Source organism: Copadichromis virginalis, linkage group LG14 (genome assembly GCF_057382275.1).
Source record: "Copadichromis virginalis isolate Kocher_CV1m ecotype Utaka linkage group LG14, C_Virginalis_male_GT1.1, whole genome shotgun sequence".
Classification (NCBI taxonomy): Eukaryota; Metazoa; Chordata; class Actinopteri; order Cichliformes; family Cichlidae; genus Copadichromis; species Copadichromis virginalis.
The window spans coordinates 20,425,051-20,450,486 of record NC_140631.1 but is presented as its reverse complement, the minus strand read 5'-3'; the positions used below and the strand labels follow the sequence as shown (position 1 = coordinate 20,450,486).

General features: G+C 39.2%; 2 protein-coding genes and 1 pseudogene across 4 annotated transcripts; 1 reads left to right on the top strand and 2 right to left on the bottom strand.

Moving 5' to 3' along the window:
* Window positions 1–1,667: 1,667 nt before the first annotated feature.
* LOC146693865 (zona pellucida sperm-binding protein 4-like) lies at window positions 1,668–2,783 on the bottom strand (annotated as a pseudogene).
* Window positions 2,784–3,761: 978 nt separating this feature from the next.
* LOC146693864 (uncharacterized) lies at window positions 3,762–7,751 on the bottom strand. The gene is made up of 10 exons (XM_085429827.1): window positions 7,424–7,751; window positions 6,118–6,447; window positions 5,844–5,942; window positions 5,670–5,741; window positions 5,021–5,119; window positions 4,717–4,902; window positions 4,572–4,619; window positions 4,414–4,476; window positions 4,274–4,303; window positions 3,762–4,182 (listed from the first exon to the last, which is right to left on the bottom strand). Exons 1-10 carry the CDS (start codon window positions 7,494–7,496, stop codon window positions 4,124–4,126), a joined length of 1,059 nt encoding a protein of 352 aa, XP_085285953.1. The 5' UTR covers window positions 7,497–7,751; the 3' UTR covers window positions 3,762–4,123.
* A 1,538-nt stretch (window positions 7,752–9,289) lies between these two features.
* On the top strand, window positions 9,290–24,517 carry LOC146693863 (uncharacterized). Of its 3 annotated transcripts, none has more exons than XM_085429826.1 (24): window positions 9,290–9,596; window positions 9,857–9,939; window positions 10,051–10,136; window positions 10,442–10,515; window positions 11,149–11,237; window positions 11,325–11,399; window positions 11,519–11,612; window positions 11,729–11,888; window positions 12,073–12,212; window positions 12,393–12,504; window positions 13,030–13,147; window positions 13,482–13,622; window positions 13,904–14,017; window positions 15,026–19,423; window positions 19,620–19,829; window positions 19,963–20,153; window positions 20,784–20,921; window positions 21,300–21,399; window positions 21,831–22,026; window positions 22,546–22,682; window positions 23,123–23,416; window positions 23,558–23,659; window positions 23,744–24,061; window positions 24,253–24,517. In XM_085429826.1, the coding sequence occupies exons 2-24, from the start codon at window positions 9,901–9,903 to the stop codon at window positions 24,274–24,276; spliced, it is 7,350 nt and encodes a 2,449-aa protein (XP_085285952.1). In that variant the 5' UTR covers window positions 9,290–9,596; window positions 9,857–9,900; the 3' UTR covers window positions 24,277–24,517. The 3 variants fall into 3 exon arrangements, with proteins under 3 accessions (XP_085285952.1, XP_085285951.1, XP_085285950.1); XM_085429825.1 differs by having other exon boundaries at window positions 9,291–9,596; window positions 12,076–12,212; window positions 21,828–22,026; XM_085429824.1 differs by having other exon boundaries at window positions 9,291–9,596; window positions 21,828–22,026.
* The last annotated feature ends 919 nt before the right edge of the window (window positions 24,518–25,436 follow it).

Genomic DNA, 25,436 nt, shown 5'->3' with positions numbered 1-25,436 from the left:
CTGCTCTGGCGCTGACCATGCACAATACAATTAAAACTATTGTTTAAAATAACACATCATCATTCTGCATGATATGGCTGATTAATGAGTCTGTATCAATGGTGTCAAACCAACATAATTTTTTAAAGTTTTTTCGAAGTTGTTTTTTTTCCCCGTTTTTTTTTTTTATGTTGGTTTTGCGCTTCATTTTTTTTTTTTTTTTTTTTTTTTTGTGCTATGCGAGGTATGTAGTCTGGACTCTTGCTTTATTTGTGTTCTGGTTACCATTTGTTGTTTAGGGATTTTGAATGCTTGTGAATACGATTAAGTGTCTCATCTTAAACCCTTAAATTCTAAATTTGAAGCTCTTGAGTGGGATCCATGTTTATGATTTTTGAGGTCGATTCCTGTTGTACTTTGAAAGATGTTATCGCTGGTATCTTGCTGTGACTTTTACTTCCTGCCCACCTCCCTCACTCACTCTCTCTCTCTCCATGAGCAGCACTTGATCCATTATAAAAAAAAACATGCTTGTTTGTTTAAACCCATGCACAAATGTGAAGATTTGCAATTTTAATTGAATTTGAATGGATATTTTCAAATTGTACTTTTTCATTTGCTTCCACATGACGTCAGCTGTTAGCGAATGTAGTTCATTAGAGATCGATTCTAGTACAATTTGAATGAGTCAAACAGATTTACAGAACAAAAGCTGACACTGTTTTGTAGTTGCATAAACAGCCATTTGTTTGCAGTAGATCTATATTTATATCAGATCTATATCCGACACTGAAAAATGTTAATGTGCTAGCTGACATAGGGCGACATCTACTGGTCTTTTATCATAACTACTCGTAACAACAACACTGCTGTTCACACAACATCTGCATCTGCTCCTTGCGTGCATCTGAACAGACAACCTGTTGACCACAGCTGGACTGACCATGGGGCATACAGGGCATATATCGGTTTGGATATCTGGTGAGAGGGAAATATGAAGATGAAAACGGGAGATGTCCTTACTGAATGAGAGCTGAACAGGTGATGGAGAAACAGGTTTACCTTTTAGGTGACGAATGAGTTGAAGGGAAGTTACGAACCGTTTCTGACAGTTGCTGACAGCTGGTAACTGTACTGGGACGGGTCTAAAGGTTTGCCTTGGGTCAGGTAGGGCATTAACAGGGAAAGGGGGGCACAAAGAAATAGTTCTTTCTTATTCTCATTTAGAATGTCTAGCTTTTAATAAATAATTATCAGAATCTTACAATCAAAGTGGTCATCTGATGCAAAATATATAGAAATCATACATATATACCAACAGGACAGTGTACACCACTGTCACAAAAGCGTTTTTGTTCATTTAAAGGCTTTATGGCTTTTCCTATATTACCTAGTACGCTGGTTTTTAGTCAAAATGCCCAGGCTGATTTTTTGTCGCAGTCCAGCCCTGCTGCTGACACAAACAACCCAAAGTGACAATAAAGCTGTGCAGTGACTGGAGGATTATAGAATTAAATATGTGATCAAATATTATAAGGAAAACGTCTTTTGGGAGCCAAGGTACAATTTAATATCCATTACAAATTGTACAGTTCTTGGTTGAGTTGATTGTCATATAGTGATCCAGGAGGTCTTCCTGATTTATGCACTCCCCCAAAACAAAGAAAAACAATCTTTTGTTCACAGTGTTACATGTTAATGTGTGGGATCAGTGTTATTTTTAGATTTATAAGACAAAAGATGAACAGTTTAAAAGTCGATTTCCCACTACTACAAGGCTGCAGGCTCCCTGGCCCCTTAGAGATCTCTACATTTCAGTAGAAATGCACCTGTAGGAGAAAAGGTACTGTAGCAAAGCTCAGCGATAAAATGATACAAATTCTCTACAAATTCTCTTTAACATACCAGGTTTTCAGCTGTTGGGGATTTCACAAAAGAGAAAAGTCTAACCACAAACCACTTGTGAATGGAGGATTATCCTAGTTCTGTATTGGAAACTTGCAGCATAACTGTTTTGTGGCTGCCACTAGCAGCAGTTTCCATCTTTGTTGGCCATCTGAGTCCTCAGTCGGTGTAGCCCAGCTGTCCTCCGGCAGCAGAACAAAGTCCCTGTCCTCACGTTTGACTACAAACAGCTCCACATACACGGGCTGGCCACGCTCAGCTACTATTGGATGGTAAAAATGGGAATAGAAAGACCTATATGAGAAATCTGCAGATAAACATGTCTGAGTAAGACCCACCACATTTTAATCATATTAACAAATACAAAAAATATTTTTTAAAACAAAAATAGGAATGAAACTTTGACTTTTGGCAATTCTCAGTTCAGTTCTTGTTCCTTTGCTCCTCAGTTTAAGTGGGCGCTCTGACTTTTTTTTTGCTGAACCCTGATGCCTAGTTGAGTCATTTGAGTTAGTGCAAAGCTGCACTGCACAGTGAGACAAAAGGAAAAGGAAACTAGAATGAGTGACAACTATCTTTAAAAAAAAGTGTGAAGTGTGTCATCGTCCACTGTGCAGTACTTAATTTACATGCAATAACTCACACTGTAAATATATAACATTATTTATATTCTAAAGGCTGATGGTTACCATAGACCGAGTGCCACAGTCACTGAACAGAAAGATGAAAGTGATGGCATCAGCTCATCTTTTCTTGGGTTTACAGTTGGGATTTTGGTCAGAGTGAATCCAGACTGTATCCAGATTCAGAGGGAGCATTGTTGCATGCTTGTGTATGGTAATGTTGAAGCCATCTTTGCTGCAGAGAAACTGCTTTGATGACACTTCTGTGGAAAACATGCTTGAATTATTTGATAAACAGAAACTAAAATATATTGTGATATTTCTGTGCATTACCTTTCATCTTCCTTTCACAGATTAGAGGCAAAGACTCAACACTTTTCTGACTCAACTCTGCCACTGCTGGCACGTGCTTCAATGAAAATGGTTATATTTGTGTTATATTTGTGTTGAGTTAAAGAAAAGTTTTGAAAATAAAAGTCCTTTTAGAAGAATACACAATGGGTTTATCTTACTTTTCTTTCTCACAAAACATCCCCAGGATGCAACTGTTAAGATAACCAAGCTGTTACTTTCTTGCAGGAAGTAGTGGCGCTGCTTTGCTATAGCAGTGACTTGGTAATATCCGCTGTGGTCATCTGAGTGTGAATCAATAGAAATAGAAGCACAGACACAACAAACATTTCAAAGCTCCACGCACTTTGAAAGCTACATACCTGTACATATATTGACAGCGCATGACTTACCGTAAACGTAAATGGCCATTAAAAAGATCTGTGAATTTAATCTTTGATATATAGAGAGACATGAACTCCTCACAGCAAATCAAAGTGGCCTTTTTGATTTTCACAGTGTTTCGAAATAGTTTGAAACAGCCAGGGTTTCACATTTCAGAATAGGCAGTGAAAAGAAAGTAAATGTCACCAGAATAAACTTGGTCTTCACTCGTGGTTGCTGAGTCTGAGTGCGAGGGCGCCGCTGGTTGTTGTTAGCTTTAATTGCCACCTCTCCCACCAGGAGGGTAAAAGCAACCCAGCAGATCAGAAAGTGATCTGCAAACTGATGCAGCCAGTAGACAGTGAGGTGTCTGCCCACACAACATGAGCATCGTGTGGTCACCCTCTGGTGTTATCAGTTTTTCAAGATGGGTTTCCCCCCAACTTGTTAAAGTTACAGTCACTGCGTGCGTGTGTGTGGGGGGGCGGGGGATTTTGTTTCTAAGAAAAAACATCTTGAATTTTTCTCTTTAAAATAATAGAAAGGCAATAAAACAGTTTTTATTTTTTAGAAAGTCTTATTTCAATGTCATACACACAGGCTCAATACAACAATCTGTAAGTTTAAACAGCACACATCTCTACAGTCACACAACTCTGTACATAGTGGTAAACATATCAATAGAAGACATTTTTAGTATATTCATCATGCAATCAGTTTATATGTGAAGACACTGATGAACTTTATTCTAACAGCATTCAAGAGAATAGTGGAATGCAGCGCACTTACAGTACAAACAAATACAAAAGACATGGATCACCTTAAAGGAGTAAAATAGAAAAGAATTCGTAGCCCTCATTCTCAAATGAGATTTAAACTCCTTCATTCGTGCCCTTCATTCTCTACAGCTGGCTGAGCTGTTCGGTGCTCATGTTGTAAATCGGGTTTTTGTATTCACAGTCTGAGAGGGAAAGAGTGGAAAATCGGGAGAGCAGTTCAGTGCACAGTATTATTCCATCTCTAACATGCCCACAGATGAAGTCAGCACTCACTGTCTTTGTTTTTCTTCTTCTCGCGGCCTGCTGGTAAAGAAACAGGTGAGGAAAGAACAGAAGTCAGTGTTTTGTGCTTATTCTCCAACAGTGACAAATAATTCTGATCATTTGGAGAAAACTCAGCGAACACTAACTACCTCTCTTTTGATTCTCCGCCTGCTTCGACTTGACGTGTTGCTTGCGGAGATCATGTTGGTTTACTGTGAAATAAAATGGATGAGTCAAAATCAGACAGAACTGAAATGATGATAGCATCATTATAAAAATAAAAGATGACTAGAATTGCTCATTCTACCGTAATAATGCTGACTGAAACTTGGTGGCCGTAATCTGCTGAAAAGCTCTAATGGGGTAAGAGAAGATGGTTACTTCACACTGTTACAATTTAGAAGTCACCAACAATGCAAACTGCAGTAAGCATATTGACTTTTTCTAAGCACCTAAATGAAATCTATGTTTGGTTCTCTGACTTTCCACCCTTTCAAAGCGAAACTGATCCAAATTTGGATAAATTCCACCGCTGCTTTGACCAGACTGTTGAGGCTGGGTCCTGTCCAGATACTGCACAGCTCCGTGTGGATTACTTCTGGTGGGGTCAGCACTGGTTGGGAACTGGTCATCATTTTCTATTGTTTGAGAACATTATATACTGAACTTTTTTTTTTCATTTTTCAGTTGATATACAATGACTTCAAAATGTTTGTTTAATAGTGAGGAAGAGAAGAAAAAGATGAGTAAACTCACCATAAACAAGATCATGAGTGTAGGGTCTTACTGCCTGTGGTACATGTACATGCACACCTACTGGTATGTTGATTGTTGTCACGGGTGGGGCAATGGGACCTGCAGTGAAACATTAGCAGAGTAACTGAAAGAGCTCTTCTGTTTGGTTCTGCTAAACATGAAGACAGCTTCACAAACAAAAAAGGGATGAATTAAATATGCAATTAACTGTCAAAGAGTGAATAAATGGTTGAAATAGCACCTTTAAAGTACGTTGGTTAACAATTGACCTAACAGTTACTTAATGATATTGATTAAAAACATCAAATTATTTTGTAAAACTATAAATGAACAGCTGAAAGGTAGTACACAGTCTATGATTTGATAGATAAAGACATGTTTTGTAGTTTTACCTCTGTATAGTGTGTTATGTATATTGTTGATATTATAATGCAAATTCACATGAACATTAAACATAATGGATAGCCATGAAAGTGATACTTGTATATGTATTTTATGCATCTGTCATACAATTTTAAACAGTAAGAAAGTAGTTAAATGATTTTAAAGCAAACGTTATTCTCTGTGAATACAAATTTCAAATGTCTTCTAGTTTACATCGAACAAATGAACATTACTGGAGTGACACAGAGTTGAAATTGTTGCTTACCCGGAGCAGCTGCACTACTGGGAATGACCGTACTCTTCTCTACTTTGCTGTTGCTTTTGTTGTTACGGATATCTACATCAGAATCAAAAAGTGAGTTCAATATACAATGAGCCTCCTAAACAATCACTAAAACACTCAGCTTTGACTTTAAATTTCAGACAGAACAATTCTCACCTTTGCATTTTTTGTAAGTGTAGTAGCCACCAGTACCCAGCAGAAATAGAGCAGTCACACCAGCACAGATGTATATCACCAGCCATGGGATTTTTGTACCTGCATGAAGAGTTGCGGTTTAACAAGATCTATATCACAGGAAACAGAAACTTATTTATTTGTCCTTTTCGTGTGTGCTGGGTCTTGACATTTGTCATCCAAGGACAGAAGAAACAGTACAGGCCGCTGCTTAATATTGAATAAACTTAAAATCTACAAGTAAAAATCCACTTACCTATTTCATCCAGCACCACTAGAACACATTTTCCCTCCTCCTGTATACAGTGGTAAAATCCTATGTCAGCCTTTTCAAGATCATCAATTCTGATAGAGTAGTTCCCCTCTGAGCCCTGGTTTGGAAAGACTTTCACTCGGCCATTTCTGGGGTCCAGGAATGTAACGTGCCCTTTTGATGAGAGATTGAGCAATTGCCCTGAGCCACTGTAGTTCCACATCACCCATTTGAACTTGCTTGTTTGAATGTTGCATGGTAGAAGCACAGATGAACCAAGTGGAACCTTCAGTCTGTGCTCTTCACCGATTTCTCCTAAATGTTCACAGGAGTCTTCATCAAAAAGGGAAAAATGAAACAAAATAGAAAGTTTAGGTCACTCCCTTAAAGGATGTGGATTGTGACAAAGACTAATAATGTATAAGTGATAACCTTAATCATCATTTTTAAAACCATTAACAATCTTATATGGCCCACCCACAAACAGGTAAAAAATGACCCTGTGTTACTATATCAAGGAGAAAAAGATCTTTTATGCAAATGTTAAAATAAAGTTAAAAATCAAGCAGATATACTCTTTAAAATGCAGATAAACAACAGTTTAGTTAAGTTTAAGCCAAAGTTGAACATTTCCTTTGTGTTTTCTTCAGGTGTTATGAGTGATCTTAAGATCACTTCATCTTTAGAAAAGAGGTTGCTGGTAGACTTTAGATCGCTGAAAGTTTACCTTGTTTCGTTTTCAGAATAGTTTTAATAATATTTAATAATATTATTATTTTGTGAATTTGCTCTGCAAATACCTTTGCATGACATAGAGTTCACCTTTTCTGCAATAAACACAAGTTGCCATGTGTCACTGTCAGAAAAAAACACATTGTCCCACCTCCGCACTGAGGTCTGGTTGGAATCCCTCACTGGTCATTCAGACCAAGTTTATTATTTAATTTAACTCTGTAGATGTCTCTTTTTTAAAAAAATCCAATGTCATGTCCCAGTTTTGCAACTGGTTTTAACCAGCTTGCTCTAAGATAGTTTATAGAAGATTTTACCCTAACATGATAGTTAAGTGATAGTTTAACGGTCTAAATACATTAAGTGTACTTTTCATTGGCCAGATTCTGAGCTCTTCACTCAGTAGAGTCAAATATTTACAAAAAGAAAAGAAAAAGAAAAAAAAGAGAGAATTGGAAGAAAACCTGACAGACTTATGTAGACATATATTTTCTAAACATTACAATAAAACTGGTTATTATTTTTTTACATTTTTAACATTATATTTTAAGATTTCTTAAAAAAACAAAAAACTTACCATTTGAAGAAACACAAGTGAAGCACAGGGCAAAAAGGAGAGTCCACCTGGCAACGTGCATCTTCATCACCATCTTGTACAGTGTGAGCAGCACCCTGACGATGATATATTAACCTGTTCAAGCATCACGGAACAAAACCACAAGACCACCAGTTTCACTTCTTTGAAGAAATTCTTTATATTAACTGCAGCCAGATTAACGCAATCATTATTTTAACTGAGCAGCAGTCATGAAAAAAACCCCAAATGAAACCAAATGACTAAAAAAAATATCTTTCAAACAGTGATAATGTACTTTTGACAGACAGCAGAAAGGACCTGATGCAAAAGTCTGCTTCAGACCACTTCCTGTGGAAATGATGTTGATGTTTCCGGAGTACGAGACACAAAGAAAGATAAATATATGAAGTGATCATTGTCATGTGCAATGTCACATGCAGGTTTTCTTTTAATCAACATAAGATCCGAGTGTTGTGTTTTAAGTGAATTGGTTAATCAAAATTTCAGTTACTCAGCAATAGACAAAGACTCTGAGATGGGCCATGCTGTACATCAGATTTAAATTTTCATATAAAAGTTCTAATATTAATCTATTATAGAGTATACTTTAATATAACTATCATGGTATAACATTGTGTAAGTTCACATTTTGTTGGTTGCTTTTGTAGAATTGTTTAAATGTACATTAATACTTGGTGTGGTTTGGTAAACTGTAAGTAAATAAAGGTCACTGCCTCTGTCACTCAAATCCACGCCTCTGCAGTGTTTTGTCATGGTTTAAGGTTTCACAAGGTTGGGAAAGTTTCCAAGTCAGTCAAGGTTCAGTGCCACCTCAATTCTAATTTTGCTGATTCTGTTTTGAGAATTCATGGGTTAGGATTATATTTAAATATGTCTAAGGTGTTTTTCTGTCACTGTGTGGTATGAAATATCAGTCTATATGAATTTAAAGAGCTGGCAAACAACAGATTCACAATTCCAAAATAAAGGGACTTCATCTATCAGGTCATAGGTTAACCAGCTGAAGCCATGTGTGTTTCCTTTAGCTGTCACTGGCAGCTGTCCTTAGTTTTTGACTGAAATAAGTCCCACAGGAGTCCGACCTTAACATAAAAACAGTCACTTTCATCACAGGAAAAGTTGGATTTCAGGCCCTTTTATCAAACATTTGAACTTCTTTGGTACCTCTGGACATCATACCAAAAGATATAAAAATATATAATAGCTAATAGATTAAAAAATAAAATAAAATGTCAAACGGTGTAGTTTAAAACCATAAGTAACTAAATAGTATAGTATATAGCTATAGTGCTGAGAAATGTGTTTTTTCACCTCCCACTGGCTGTTTACTGTAAAAGCTTGTGCCGAATCTCTCATTTAAAGAAAATGTCATGTGAACATTGTCATCATAGTTTAGCCTGCCACCTGCAGGCTCTCAGCTATTCTACAAGTCATAATTTGTCTACAAAATGGAGAATGTAATTAATTCAAGACATAAAAGTTGGGCCAGTACTCCAGTATCTAATTAAATTTCTGCCAGGTTCCACCCAGAACTAGCAAAGTGTACCCAATAAAGTGTCCACTGAGTGTATATATTTATTTTCTATTCCATCCATTGTAAGGATCTATGTTTCACTGGGTTTTCCACGTTTAAACAATAGTGACCCAAAACAAAAGTCATCAATTCGTTCTGACAGCTGCGCTTGTAGTCCTTCCTCGGAAGATTGTAGTTTCACCTTGGCAAACGTCATCAACATGAGACGCCGAACGAACGCCGCAGTTCTCTTACGCCCTTACAAATTCTCCTTCGCCGTTTTCCGTAACTCATATCACTTGACATGGAGGTCAAATAAAGTGTTTAAAAATGAGATAGGATGTAATTTATTTATTTAACTTTTCCGCAGTGCCTGTGTTGCCCGGACATGATCGAGAACAACTTCCGCTTTGTAAACCAATCAACTTTGCCTATTTTTCAGACGCGAGTATATGTGTAAACGGATTGGCTGGTTCAATTTTCTTCGTCTCTTTTTGAATTTGGTGGTAGTTCACATGGGACTGTTTATTTTCTACCAGTAACTCTATGTTCTGTAGACAGGCAGGCGTATCTTCAGACACTAATAAGTTACACTATAGACTACTGCTGTACAAGTGGCAAGAATTGCTAACCTTTAAGGTGAGTCACGATTTTTACTACCGTTCGACTTAATAGACGTTACTGAACCCTTTGGCAGCTCTATTTCGCACGCAACAGTAGGTCGGCAGCTGGTGTTTTAAAACATTATGGTCAAAATAACTTTGCTGAAACATAGTGTAGATATTATTGTCAGGTACTTGTTAAGTAGTAGTAGTAGTTAAAAAAAATGTCGTGCAACAATGTTAATCGGTGCTAATTGGATAGCTTGCAAGTATTTAACATAGCTTTTTGTTTTATAGTTTCCTGAGTGCAAATCCCTTTTTTGAATAAAGGGTCAGCCAAGATGGAGATGAACTTGGCTGTAAAGTCTTTACTTTCCTGGGTAAGTTGAGTTATGTTAGTGGACATTACGGTGAAATGATTGCACTAATGTTTAAAGTTTTAATCACCCTTTTTTGTTTTGTTTTTTTCTCTCCAAACTATAATTTTATAGGTGAACAGTTTAAAACTCTGTGACTCAGAGCTGACCATCGATGACTTGCAGGACGGAGTGATCTTACTTAGACTTGTTTATATGCTGTAAGTATGCTGGCAATGCGGTGTAATGTTTAGCCTGTGTAAACAGGGAGTGTCAGCGACTGACAGGGTGTTAAACGTGTTGGTTGTGTGCTTTTTGGAAAATATAGAGCTCCTACTTCCTTGCACCTCTCATCCGAGAAGCTTCTCGGAAGCTTCTCGGATGAGAGGTGAAACGTCTTCAAGTAACTTAAGAAGTCCAGACGCTTTTCTTTGCAAGCTCCTTTGACTACGATGACCTGGATGACTGAGAACCTTCACAGACATTTATTTTATTATATTTTTCTTCTTTTTCTTTGTCATTTTAGGAAAAAGCAGCCCATCCCCTGTCTAAATGATGCAACTGAGGATCGGTTCAGAGTCATTGCAGAGTTTCTAGAAAGTGAGTTTCTTTCTGGAGAGACTTCTTAAAAGAGTGTCTTTTTGTACGAGTGTGATATTAATACAAGATATATGTAATAAAGGCTCCAGCTGGTGAATCACAGCACTTTAGCTTATTGAGGCTTATGTTGTTCCAAACCAATGACTGAAGTACATATGATCAAAGGGGATTTCATGGTCTGATTGGGCTTAAACGGCTTTGTATTTCAGAAAGTGTTAATGTAGGAACTTGGAGCTCATCCTTACTTTAAACACATTGTTTTCTCTCCCTTAAATAACAGATATTTTGCACCTTTGGACACACCCTGCATTCCTGGGTGGGATCCAGATTGTGTCCTGGTAGATGGACTGCTACTTATTTAACACTTTTCTACTGTTACAGGGCGTGTTTTAGCCTACAAGCCAAATTCACTCATTCATATAACACACATTAACTCTAGTGGATAAGTGTTAGTTTGGGGTTTAGTGTCTTGCACAAGGACGCTTCAGTATGTGAGCAACTGACCTTCATGTTTAAAGATCATTGGCTTTTCTTCCTGAGCCTCACTGTAAAACTTCCTCACTGGTACCATTTTTATTATAATGGGAGATAAATATATTACTGACCTGAGCATGTGTGTGTTTTGTTGTTTAGGGGACTGCAGATTTAATGCAAGCAAGAGCTCTTCTCTGCGTTGGGACCACATTAGAGATGGCATCAGCCTAACAGCTGAAATTTCAAAGGTAAAAAACTTCCTCTTTGTTTTTCATTTTTCTTTTCAAAGGCCCAAAGAAAACACTTATCATACTTTTTTATTGCAACATCACTAGGTGCTTTTGTTGCTTGTATACCATGATATGATGAATGACCACTGCACTCTGAACATGTTGGACTGCGATGTGGAGGTAAGCTGGGAGCTGCTGGTGTATTGTGGTCACACTTATACATCTCATCTCATTTCTCATGAGTTGCTTGGTGCTATTATTTTAATTCTGTGTGTATTTATTTATTCCCACTCTGCTAGCGGGAACTAGCACACCTAACTAGTTCCTTTGTGATGGAGAGTGAGGGTTGTGTTTATTTGAGCGAGGAACTTGACGCTCATCTGAGAGGAAAACGTAAGTCGCAAATATGTCACTTTTGTTTTTCCCCTCCGAGGTAGACTGTAATAAGAAGTTTTTATCAAAACAAACTAACTAATTGGCTTGACTCTATTGTGCAATATTTGTCTCAGATTTGACTTTCTCTCAAGAAATATTTGAGCAATCAGCAGCCACCTCTGGTACCAACATGTCAAGCATCTCTTCCTTCTTGGGTGATGAGTCTCCTTTCTTCCACCGAACCAGTAGAATTAAATTTGTGGACATAGAAACTGTGGCTTCTTCTTCAGTCAGGTACCAGATATGACTTAAATATTTTCAGGTTATGTTGCAATATTCATTTTTATTCAGTTTTATGGATTATGTTAATCCAATCTTCCTTGTATTACATTATCTTATAATATACATGATGAAAATCCACAGGTTGTCATCATTTCGTTGAAAATCTTTACCTTTCTGATCTGCTTAATTCACACAGCAGTTCTCCTCTGGAGGATGTAATGAACACACCGAAATTTCAGCTGAGGAAAATGCAGCGACAGATGATCAAGGAGCGAGACTACCGAGATAGTTTGGAGAGGGAGCTGGCCAGCAAGATTGCGCTCATTGAACAAAGAGGTACTATCTGTTGAATGTATGGTTTGCATTTTGTTAGACTTGAGAAATGGCAAAATTCTTGTTAAAGCACCACTCATATTTGTCTAAGATTGTCTGCATTTTCATTTAAGCTTTTTATACTTGTCATGTTTTCAGTAGACTTTGCTTCGTGCTTTGGTTTTCTTTCTCTCTCTTTCCCAGAGTCTCGCATTAACCAGTTGCAGTACCGCCTGGATAAACTAAAGGAAGAACAAGGTGATCAGGAGCATGTTACCAAAGAACAAATTAATGAGCTTGAGATCAAGAACGATGAGTAAGTACCCAAGAACAGTGATTTATGAACCTATAACTAGGGATGGGAATTGATGAGATTTTCACGATTCCGATTCCTTTTTCGATTCTGTTTAACAACTTGATTCTTTATCGATTCTTGTTTTTAAAAAAGAAGAACACACAGGTCGATTAGCTTATAACTTTGTTTTATATCTTCTCTTTGAACAAGATAGAAATTTAGGAGTAACATGGCCTTACAAACCCAACAGTGAGATCTTAAGAGATTCACAGCCTAGGCTTCCAGTTAATTGAAACAGTGGGAACTGGTTCTCAACAAGAACCGGGTTTCGATTCCCATCCCTACCTATAAAATCATCATTTTAATATCACAACCATAACATCTAATTTCTATCCACAAAAGTTACACAATATTTTGTCATCATGTTGCCTAGCAACCCCCTAACAACAGACTAAATTCTGTACAACAGACTAATAGTCTGTACTTCAAGACCTTTGTACAGAAGTGTTTTAAAGTAAATTTTTTATTTATTTATTTATTTTCCAGCTTACAAAAGCGTCTTAATGAGATGCTGAAGCAAAATAAAGACCTCAAGACAAACACTTCACTCATGGAGCGCAAAGTGGATGAGCTTGCAGATGAAAACGGTGTGCTTTCTTCTCAGGTAATAACATGCAAAATATTCTGGGGTTTTTTTTTGTTTGTTTGTTTTTAAGTTGTTGTTTGTTTTGTTTTGTTTTTTTTCTTGAGGGTGTCTTAATTACACTAAAGATCTAATGAACGTGTCTGCTGTTACGGCTTCCAAACCTTTTGAGGCAAATCTGTGATAGTGAATTCTCACTCATGACAGGATTCAGTAAAGGTCATGTGCATTTCATGTTTCTGGAGAGTGTTTCACTAGTAGAAACCTTTTAAAGTATTGAGGAGTTTTTTTGTGTCAGTTTTGAGATCAAAACATGGATTTGAAAAACCTTTTTAATTTTTAAAAATTTTCTCAGGTGAGAGCTGTGTGCTCACAGCTTGCCGCCTTTGAGACAGAAGTTGGTAGACTGACGGAAAGTCAAGCGTCCGCTCAGGAGGAGTGGAGAAACAAAAGAAACAATCTACAGTCTGAGCTCAACCAAGCAACTGCTCAAAAGGTATAGATTCACAAGAGATATTGTTTAACATGCATTCCTGTGTCATTCAGAGAAATCTGAATGCAAAAAGGACAATGAATAGGAAACATCATGTCTGTTGAAGACTCAGAAGAAAAGCACATTTAAATGCTCATGTCTGCCTATTTTATTATAAATAAAGAAGAGTAGTTATATTAGTTTTGTGTTGACTGTAAGTAATCTTATTTCTCCATTGCTCTCATTAAATGTTGGGTTTTATACAAATTAATTTACTGTAAGCTGCTCCCTTTCTCATTTCTCAGGAACTCCTTACAGAACAAATTCAAATCCTTCAAGGAAAGATTTCCTGTTTGGAGGATGAAATAAGCAAGGCCAGTAAGGATGAAGTTGGGGAAAATATGGGACCCATAGTAGAGGTAATTATATGTAAAAGCTAACAATTTTAAAAGCAAACTTAATTGAAAATATAAAAAATTTATAAAATATTATGGTAAGCGATAAACATCTTGAATTGTTTATTTTCAGTTAGGGCTGCTCGATTATGGCAAAAATGATAATCACGATTATTTTCACTGAAATTGAGATCTCGATTATTTGACGATATTTATTTAACAATAACAATGTGTTGAATAATGACTTTAAAGATTGTCAAAAAATAATATAAAATAGTGTGAAAATACTGATAACAGTGCAAATGTTTGCAATATGAAAAATGTAAACATCTATGTTTAGTGAACTTTGCAGTGTTGCTCTGTGGTGCAGCTACGACACTGTAGCAAAGTTTACACACTGTGTCTACTTGATCCACGTCTGACTCCGCCAATCCATAATGTTTCCACACCACTGAAGTTTTTTACCTCTCTTTTCAACCAACGGCAGTCACTCTCCTCTCCAAATAACTTCTGCTGAGCTTTCCGAGCATCCCTCGGGTCCTCTTAATCAGCGGTCCCCGAACCGGTACCGGTCCGAGTCGTTTGGTACCGGGCCGCGAGAGTTGAGGCTCAGGTGTGAAATGTATAGTTTTCAGGGTTTTTATCGTTTTTCAGCATTATTTTGTTATCATTTTTATCATTTACTCGGTTTTCCTTGGTCTTTTCACGTGTGGTATGAATAAATTTTCTTTTTTTCGGTACTGGTACTAGTTTTATTTTGTTGTATTTATACGCGACACCTTAAAGGCCGGTCCATGAAAATATTGTCGGGCATAAACCGGTCCGTGGCGCAAAAAAGGTTGTGGACCGCTGCTCTGACACGTGTTCGAAATGCAGAGAGGTGTGCTCAGTCATTTTTAATGATCGTTGAAAGCCCAGATCGTAATCGTGATTAAAATTCGATTAATTGAGCAGCCCTATTTTCAGTTTAAGTTTGGAAATTTTATTTTCTACTTCATTGATTATAATTGTTGGTTCTTCTTAAATTGCCAGAGAGAAATGTTGGAGACTGAAATCAGGGGTTTGAAGAATGAGCTAGAGACTACACATTTCTCCCTGAAAAAGGCTGAGCTGGAGATTCATGCTAAAACTCAGCAACTGGAGGAATGCCACCAAGAAATTAAGGAGATACATGAGCAGAGGGGAGTTCTTCAAGAAGAGATCAGAGTCCTTAAGCTTCAGCTTGAGCAGGTTGAGGAGCAAAAAAATGAGCAGACAGACAGGCTACAACAGCATATTGCTGCTTGTGAACAAGAAATTAAAAAACTACAGGAAATTAAGCAAGCAAAGGAAGATCTTCTTCATCAGACTGAAGAAAAGGTGAACGATCTTGAGACAAAGTTAGCTGCTGCTACTTCTCTGTTGGCTGTTAAAGAGCAACAAATTAACAGTCTCAAAGATGAAGTTGACATTCTTACACATGAAACTAACAAAAACAAAGATGAAATTCAAGCCAAAGAAGAAGAGCTTGCCAAGTTACTTCTTGAGAAGTCTAATGTGCAAGAAACTCTCAGTGACAAAATCCAGATCTTAACAGCTCAAGTGGAAGACCTTAGTTCATCTCTCAAACAGGCGGAGCAGGAAATTCACATGAAGCAAGACTTACTAGATAAAACCACACAAGAGAATGTCCAACAAATAGAGCTACTTCAACAACAAAGTGCTGAACATATGGAAGCACTCGAGAAGCAGAAGACAGCATCTCGAGAAGAAATCAAGAGGCTAAATGCAGATATTCATGCTAAGGAAGAACAGATGGCTCGGCTAGAGACTGAGGCCTCTACATGCTCTGAATTGTTGCAGCAAGAGCTTGATGATCTGAACAACCAAATAAAGAGCATGACCCATTCTCTTGAGATGGCCAAGGAGCACGCTCAAGCCAGAGAAGCTGTAATGGCCAAACAGCAAGAGGAAAGCACTTTGCAGATTGAAGAGCTTAGGAAGCAAATTTCAGTTCTTGAAGCAGAAGTGAATCGACTGAAGCAGGAAATCCAGACTAAAGAGGCTGAGGTAGATGAGATGAAGACCAACAACTACATGGAGTCAGAGGCTCTACAGAATGAGATCCAAAGTCTTCAGGGTCAAGTGCAGTGTTTGAATGAATCACTGAAGACTGCAACAGAGCAGGCTCAGGTTAAAGAAAACCTGCTGAAACAGAAGGAATTTGAGTTTTCTCAGAAAAAGGACTCTCTACAAAACATGATGATGACCTCAGAAGAAGAGGTAAAGCGGCTGAGAGAGCAGGTCGAGGCCAAAGAAGAACAACTGGTCACACTTAGAAAAGAGGGCTCAATCCACTCTGACATGCTAGAACAAGAGATCGAAACTCTGAAAAACCAAGTATGTGACACGAGAGAGTCTCTCACAAAGGCAGAGGAGAAGTTTCAAGAGCAGCTAGTTGTGCTTGAAAAACAGGAGCAGGAGAGCGTCGTCCAGAAAGAGCTGTTGCAGCGACAACTGTTTGCCTCTGAGGAAGAGATGAAGCGAATGAAAAATGAGGTCCAGGAAAAAGAGGAACAGATGGCTCTGCTAGAGACTGAGGTCTCTACACGCTCTGAATTGTTGCAGCAAGAGCTTGATGATCTGAACAACCAAATAAAGAGCATGACCCATTCTCTTGAGATGGCCAAGGAGCACGCTCAAGCCAGAGAAGCTGTAATGGCCAAACAGCAAGAGGAAAGCACTTTGCAGAGTGAAGAGCTTGGGAAACACATTTCAGTTCTTGAGGCAGAAGTAAATAGAATGAAGCAGGAAATCCAGACTAAAGAGGCTGAGGTAGATGAGATGAAGACCAACAACTACATGGAGTCAGAGGCTCTACAGAATGAGATCCAAAGTCTTCAGGGTCAAGTGCAGTGTTTGAATGAATCACTGAAGACTGCAACAGAGCAGGCTCAGGTTAAAGAAAACCTGCTGAAACAGAAGGAATTTGAGTTTTCTCAGGAAAAGGACTCTCTACAAAATATGGTGATGACCTCAGAAGAAGAGGTAAAGCGGCTGAGAGAGCAGGTCGAGGCCAAAGAAGAACAACTGGTCACACTTAGAAAAGAGGGCTCAATCCACTCTGACATGCTAGAACAAGAGATCGAAACTCTAAAATCCAACGTGAATACTATGAGAGAGTCTCTCACAAAGGCAGAGGACGAGTTTCAAAAGCAGCTAGTTGCACTTGAAAAACAGGAGCAGGAGAGCGTCGTCCAGAAAGAGCTGTTGCAGCGACAACTGTTTGCCTCTGAGGAAGAGATGAAGCGAATGAAAAATGAGGTCCAGGCAAAAGAGGAACAGATGGCTCTGCTAGAGACTGAGGCCTCTACACGCTCTGAATTGTTACAGCAAGAGCTTGATGATCTGAACAACCAAATAAAGAGCATGACCCATTCTCTTGAGATGGCCAAGGAGCACGCTCAAGCCAGAGAAGCTGTAATGGCCAAACAGCAAGAGGAAAGCACTTTGCAGAGTGAAGAGCTTGGGAAACACATTTCAGTTCTTGAGGCAGAAGTAAATAGAATGAAGCAGGAAATCCAGACTAAAGAGGCTGAGGTAGATGAGATGAAGACCAACAACTACATGGAGTCAGAGGCTCTACAGAATGAGATCCAAAGTCTTCAGGGTCAAGTGCAGTGTTTGAATGAATCACTGAAGACTGCAACAGAGCAGGCTCAGGTTAAAGAAAACCTGCTGAAACAGAAGGAATTTGAGTTTTCTCAGGAAAAGGACTCTCTACAAAATATGGTGATGACCTCAGAAGAAGAGGTAAAGCGGCTGAGAGAGCAGGTCGAGGCCAAAGAAGAACAACTGGTCACACTTAGAAAAGAGGGCTCAATCCACTCTGACATGCTAGAACAAGAGATCGAAACTCTAAAATCCAACGTGAATACTATGAGAGAGTCTCTCACAAAGGCAGAGGACGAGTTTCAAAAGCAGCTAGTTGCACTTGAAAAACAGGAGCAGGAGAGCGTCGTCCAGAAAGAGCTGTTGCAGCGACAACTGTTTGCCTCTGAGGAAGAGATGAAGCGAATGAAAAATGAGGTCCAGGCAAAAGAGGAACAGATGGCTCTGCTAGAGACTGAGGCCTCTACACGCTCTGAATTGTTACAGCAAGAGCTTGATGATCTGAACAACCAAATAAAGAGCATGACCCATTCTCTTGAGATGGCCAAGGAGCACGCTCAAGCCAGAGAAGCTGTAATGGCCAAACAGCAAGAGGAAAGCACTTTGCAGATTGAAGAGCTTAGGAAGCAAATTTCAGTTCTTGAAGCAGAAGTGAATCGACTGAAGCAGGAAATCCAGACTAAAGAGGCTGAGGTAGATGAGATGAAGACCAACAACTACATGGAGTCAGAGGCTCTACAGAATGAGATCCAAAGTCTTCAGGGTCAAGTGCAGTGTTTGAATGAATCACTGAAGACTGCAACAGAGCAGGCTCAGGTTAAAGAAAACCTGCTGAAACAGAAGGAATTTGAGTTTTCTCAGGAAAAGGACTCTCTACAAAACATGATGATGACCTCAGAAGATGAGGTAAAGCGGCTGAGAGAGCAGGTCGAGGCCAAAGAAGAACAACTGGTCACACTTAGAAAAGAGGGCTCAATCCACTCTGACATGCTAGAACAAGAGATCGAAACTCTGAAAAACCAAGTATGTGACATGAGAGAGTCTCTCACAAAGGCAGAGGAGAAGGTTAAAGTCCTTCAGGCAGAGTTGTCAGTTGTCAAGACACTTGGAGCTGATAAAGACCAAAGTATAAACACACTCAGAGAGGAGGTCACTGCTCAAGCTAACATGATACAAAAAACAAAAGCTGAAACTGAAGCTAGTGAGAAACTTGTGGCTGAGATACAACAGGAGAGCTCCAAACAGACCTATGTTCTCCAAAATGAGATCCAGGATTTGAAGGAGGAGGTGGAAAGGCTTCTGGCCAAAGAGCAGAAATTAGTTGAAACTCAGCAAGAGTCTGCTCAGCAAATAAACCTCCTTCAGCAACAGCTTGCATCCGCAGCTGCAGAGTTGACACAACATGAAGCAACACAAGTTACTAACATCAGGTTGAAAGAGACTGTGCAGGAGATGCAGGTTACCACACTCAAAGAGAAGGATACTCTTGTCCAAGAAAAACAGGTGCTTTTGGTTAGAATACTCCAGGCAGAAAAAGATCACGAAGCCATAGTTTTTGAGAAGGAAAGACTTCTCCAAGCCAACCTGGCCCTAAAGAGGGAGAATGTAGCCTCACGGAAGCTTGAGTCTGTACTGCAGCAAGAGCTGGAAATACTGAAAATGGAGAATGAGAAATTGCTGAAAGAGCAAGAGAAAGCAGAAGAAATTGAGCTAATCAAGAGAGATCTGCAGGAACAGCTTGCCACTAAATCAGAGGCTGCTGAACACTACAAGGCTCAGGTTGGTGTGACCAGAAACTGTTACAAAATATAGTTTACTGCTTGTGACTGAACATCTGTTTGGATTTGTTTGAGAATGTAATCATTTTTATTTCTGCTTATCTCTTAATATAATTGTTTTGTTCATGAGAATTTTTTTGTGTGTGAGATAAATGATCTGGACTAGAAAATTAAGATATGTGTTTTGAATACCACAGATGGAGAAGGCTGCAAATCATTACAACAGCAAGAAGCAGCTTCTCCAGAAAAGCCAAGAAGAAGTGGATGCTCTCAAGCTTTCTCTTGAAGCTAAAGAGCATGAAATGCACACTATGATAATGGAAAAGAAAGTACTTCAGCTTGATTTGGACAAGGCTCAAGCCAATGAGAAGACACTTTCACACAGGGTGGCCAGCTTGGAGGCACAGGTTAGTATTGCAGTTTAAAGCATGACGATTGAACACAATAAGCAGAAACATAGAAGAAATTAAAACCACACCTGAATTTTATTTTATTTTTTTAGCATTTTAACCCGTTCTGTCACAATTTCTTTACTTTCAGCTTGCCTGTGCTGACCAGAATTTAAGAGTACAGAATAAGATTCATGCCAATGGAGGCAGTGCAACAAGCTCGTGTTTCTTTGAGGTGCCTTACTCAAACTCGGGGGTTTGCACTAGAGCACAGGTGAAGAGAGCTATGAGCTCAGATAGCCTGGACCAGAGCAGTATGGAAGACTCTCTAAACTCCACAAGGTAAGTGTTGGGTTAAGGTTTCTCAGAATCTTTTTATAGGACTTGTTCACCAAACAGACGGGAAAATAAATTAAACGCACAGAACAAAGTTAAAAGATTGGTGTTCTAAAGAAGAGGAGATGCAAAATCTTTTAAAAGCTGTGACTTGAGTAACAGATAACTGAAGCCCACCTTGTACAGGATGGCTCCAGCTGAAGTCAGTGTGTTCTTGGACTAAAATGCATTACATGACTCACACGATGATGCAGTAATGCATTACAAATGGAAAACAATCCAAATGGGATGACAAATTGATATTCATGTTTCAGGGGCTGTGGCCCATAAATTCTGACATGCCTCCACTCTGTGTTCCTACACACATCCTCAAACTTCATTTCAATCCCAACGACACACCTGTGATGTTTCATGACTACTGTAGTACTGACAAAACACAATATGTCCCACTAGACACACAAACACCTGCCAGAATTCTGAATATCACCTTTGTGGTAGTTCTCCCAAAAACAACTATACATGCAGACACTCACTGTGTGGAAGGTGAAAGTGTTATATTGGATTTGGAAAGATTTAGTGGGGGTAGTGATTAATGCACATTGTTTTCTTTCTTTTTTTTAAAACAAACTTTTTCAGAAAACTCTCAGCGCCCGATGAATCCAGCACACCACTTGTTCGCAGTTCAGAACGCTTGGCAGCCAAACGCTGGGGTCTAAAGGCCGAGTCACTGGAAACTTTGTACTTTACTCCTATAAACACCAGACAAGTCAAGAGGTGCTTTTGTGGTCATACTCCTTACGCATTTTTAGCTCTAGATTGGTTGTGATCTTACCAAGACGTGTTTTATTATCAAGACAAAATTTAAGAATTAGCAGTGATTATATCTTGTCCCCTAATATTGTGCGATTACGAAACACTTTGCAACTCTTTACTCCTTTAAGGAGTGAGTACTTTATTTCCTGGTTACTGTAGTAAAATAATTTATTATTCAGACCCTTTAACATTTGTTCTTAAATGTAATTTTAATGTATAAAACTGAATAGGACACAATTGTACAGATAATTGTGTCTAAATTGTATTTCATGTATTAGAAACAATACTGATTTAATTGCTTTCAAAATCTTTCATTTTCAAATTCCTTTTCTTTCTCAGGACCGGTGCAGAGGAAATTATGGATTCAACCCAAAAAAATCCAACTTCGTCAGTCAAACGCCGCAGAACCACACAGGTTATAAACATCACTATGACCAAGGTGGAGGAAACTCACACACGCTTACTGCATGTTCACAATAATACACACTGATAAAATTGGTTCATTTTTAATATTCTCTGTATTTTTTTTAAATTACAGGTGTTTCAACTTCACTATTTATGTAATTTAGTCACTATGCTGATGAAGGTTTACTAGTATTATTGTTATTGTTTCATTTAACCAGTTTCTAAAATTTCTCTGATGCCTTTCTCTAACAAGGAATCACTGTCTCAAGTTTTAACTATCATACTAAAAGATTAGTTGACTAATAGATCTTTGTGTACATCACTTGCTTGTTGGCAGCACATAATAATTCACCGCAGCACCTTAACAATACATTTAAGTGGTCCAACGTTTCCCCTTCTAAATATCCCAAAACTTCCATCCGAGTATTACTGTAGTTGTGACTGTTGATTTCTGATCTGTAGAAGACCCCGGGCTGCGGTGAAGCTGATGAGACCTTCTACAGCCTGGCTTCAGCTCGCTCCCAGCCAAACCTCGCTAATGCAAACTCTGCCCGGCCCGTGTCTATGGAGCTGTTTGACACTCCCGCCAGAAGGACCAGCTCTGCCAGCGACCAACTCATTGGGCTTCCAGGGTACAGACGGAGCACCATCCATGTACAGCGTGAGTAAAAGGATCAGTTTTCCCTCCTGAAAGGAAAGAGTTGCAGAATCGTGATGGAACTTCATTTAAGTTTTAAATCGTAATTCTAATAAGCCTTCAGAGAGAAACAGCATTATTTATAATGCAGTTATAACATTATTAAATTACTGTATAGTTGGAGCAACTCAGGCTGCTTGATTATGGAAGAAATATAATTGCAGTTATTACAATTGTAAAGATTATTTAATTAAAATTATTTCAACTAACCACCTCCCTTTACTAGTTATAATTCACTTTTTATATAACTAAATTTATATAAGTATGTAACTTGTATTTGTGAGTGATTTCAAGCTAAATTTCTGTTACTGATGTGGCCCACCTGCAGTACCTTTGTGGCCCATAAGGGGACGCTGGCCCACACTTTGGGAATCACTGTTTTTGATGGAAGCTGAAATTGGAGCTGCACGTTCATAGTAACAACTGTAAAACCTGAGATTTGTGTGTATGTGTAACTGTTTTGCGTCATCTGTTTCTTTTCAGCCACCAGTACCTTCTGCGTTGGAGCAGAAAACGAGCCTGATGGTGGACCTGAAGACTGGCAGAGGATTGCGGAGCTCCAGTCCAGGAACAAGGCCTGTCTGCCTCACCTAAAAAGCAGCTACCCTGTTGAGTCTGAGGTGATAAGAAAAGAACTTGGATGCCAAATTTCTCAAATAGTGTGTTGGGTGGCTGTAGCTCAGGTGGCAGAGCAGGTCAGCTACTAATCAGAGGGTCGGTGGTTCGATCCCAGGCTGCCTCCTGGCTCCATGGCTGCATCCAAATATCCTTGGGCAAGATACTAACTCCATGTTTGCCTACTGGTGGTGGTCAGAGGGCCCGGTGGCGCCAGTGTCTGGCAGCCTCGCCTCTGTCAGTGCGTCCCAGGGCAGCTGTGGCTACAACGTAGCTTGCCATCGCCAGTGTGTGAATGTGTGTGTGGGTGAATGACTGAATGTAGTGTAAAGCGCTTTGGGGTCCTTAGGGACTGAGTAAAGCACTATACAAATGCAGGCCATTTACCATTTGTTCCTAATTAAACGTCTGTATACTGAATGCACTAAAATCTTTCTTCTTCTAGACTGGAAGGAGCGGTCCATTGGTTTTTACAGACGAAGAGCTGCGTACAGGTGACCCGTCAGACACAATCCGCCGAGCATCCATGGTTCCAAGCCAGCTGCGGGATTCCCTCATCTCACATCGACAGTCACTCATGTTGGGGCAGGTGGGTGCTGCTGCCGGCACTCGCTCCGACCGTCTGTCCTTGATGCCAGGCCAGCTACCCTCAAGGACCGCCAGCTCCTATCAGCTGAGGAGCCCAAAAGGCACAAAGCAGCCTTCATCCACATTGTCCCTACACCAAACTTCACCTGAGGTTGGTTGAACCATGAACAGGAAACTGTGGTATACTATTACTGGTGGATAGTATATTGTATAGTTATTGAATAGTCATCCAAAATAAGTAGAAAAATGTTTAAAATGTAACTTTATGTTTGCTTTTTATCTCAACCTGAAGAAAAAGATGAAAGCCAGCTGCTTCCCTCGTCCACTCACCCCGAAAAACAGGAGCGTGAGCAGTGGTCCTTCGAGCTCTACTCTTCGTGCTGCCCTCAGCCCAGTGAGTGTAATTTTAGCTCACACAAAATTGTGACAAAACTTTGTTTTTGAGCGCTTTGCTAAGTTTCACTTGCATTACTCTCAGGCTGAGCGGAGGCAGTCAATGATGTTTACCATCGAAAACACCCCTAAAAGCAATAACTACCTGAAGAAACATCTGAACAAGCTGCGCAGCTCTGCACGTAAATCCCCAGGCGACAGCTTGAAGAAGTCGCCTGCTCAGACGAGCGCACGCAAGCACCAGGAAAAAATGCCATCGGGGAGTTCACGTGGTGGTGTGAGACAAGCTGGGAGAACTGGAAACTTTAAATCACCTCAAGTGGTAACGAAAGGATCGAGGAAATCTCCCCAAGCTGCCAGCAGATCTGCAAAGTCTCCTGGATTGACAGCCAGCGCTCGCAAGGTAAACATCTGACACTGCAGTGGTTTATGAAAGGACAACAGCACAGGGTGTGGTTTTTATTTCTGACATGTGCAACAACATTTTATTGTATTCAGATGTTATTAAATCTTGTTTTGTAGCAGTGTTGCTGAAATGCATTTTCCTGAGTTTTGGTTTAATCTTTGTCTTTTTCTTTTCTTTCAAACTTACAGATGATGCGAAGGATGAAAGTCTGATGACTGGTCAAGCCCCCCACATCCGTTCACCCACAAATAGTTCATCGGGACTTTGTTTTTAACAGTTCATCATTCTTTTTCCATGTTTGTTTTGCTTCTTAATCTTTGTATTATATGTACATGTTTCTCAGTTAATCGATTTTAAATGGTATTTCAGGAAATGGATTTTTTTTTTTTTTTTTTTTTTTTACCTGCAATTGTATTTTGATTTTTTGTAAATAAATTTCTCAATGATTTGGGAGTTCAGGCTCTTCATTTCACTGGTGGTGCCATAAATGGCCAGAACAGAAGCCTAAATTGTTTTGTTTTTTTACTGATTATGGGATTTTACTGAGCCATGTAATGAAAGTAACTTTTCTTTCTACAGATCATATTTTACATGTGAGGGCCGTGATGCCGACAACAGGTTTAGTTTGTTAACCCCAAACAAAGGAAGCGGTTCTGTTCCAGAAACAGAGCTAACTTTAACAGTTACTCCGGCAAATAAATCAAATATCACATTTAAATTTAAATGTGGGTTTAAAATCAAAACTATGCTCTCTGTTGACTGTTTGCCTAACTGCAACACAAGTGTAAAAACTCAGTAAAAACCAAGCAGAGTATTACTAAAGGAGGGAAGCATTTGTACATAAAAAAAAAGAAACGTTAAGTGCAGATCCATATATGTCTCAACTGATGTTTTAACAAAACTTTTTTAGTACAAATAGCACACAGATTACTGCTGCTGGATCCTAAGAGTCACAGCAACAACAGACTGTAATGTCTGCTGAGGTCTCAGCAACAAGAACTAAACAGCCCTGACTCATGTCTGCACTTTAAGACAAAAACATAGTCTGCAGGTTAGAAATGAATCACAAATCAAACAATTTGGCCCAAGTTCAGACCAAGAAGACACCTTTTGGTACACGACTGTTCATGTTGCACAGCAGCGATCAGAGCTCTGTTGTTGTAAAGGAACCACTTGTGATATTGTAAAAGGCACCGTATGTATATGATGTACTGACTTTATTAAACAGATCAGAGGACAAATCATGGCTTGACAAACAGTTTTTCATCAAAGATGCTGTGGACAGCACCCTGCAGCACGTCTGTCCTCTGACTTATACTTGCTCTGACTCTGGAGGAGCTGATCAGCACTAACTCATCAGGAAGCTGTATGG

What these genes read in the sequence shown, in the direction of transcription:
- LOC146693864 (XM_085429827.1), bottom strand. Translation starts at nt 7,496, where the DNA reads ATGGTGATGAAGATGCACGTTGCCAGGTGGACTCTCCTTTTTGCCCTG. An exon ending in AGTGGTGCTGGATGAAATAG is followed by an intron (nt 5,943 to 6,117) that starts GTAAGTGGATTT and finishes CTCTTCATGCAG; the next exon opens with GTACAAAAATCCCATGGCTG. An exon ending in CAAACATAGATTTCATTTAG is followed by an intron (nt 4,620 to 4,716) that starts GTGCTTAGAAAA and finishes TTACCCCATTAG; the next exon opens with AGCTTTTCAGCAGATTACGG.
- LOC146693863 (XM_085429824.1), top strand. Translation starts at nt 9,901, where the DNA reads ATGGAGATGAACTTGGCTGTAAAGTCTTTACTTTCCTGG. An exon ending in TAAACATCACTATGACCAAG is followed by an intron (nt 21,400 to 21,827) that starts GTGGAGGAAACT and finishes TCTGATCTGTAG; the next exon opens with AAGACCCCGGGCTGCGGTGA. An exon ending in GAGCACCATCCATGTACAGC is followed by an intron (nt 22,027 to 22,545) that starts GTGAGTAAAAGG and finishes GTTTCTTTTCAG; the next exon opens with CCACCAGTACCTTCTGCGTT.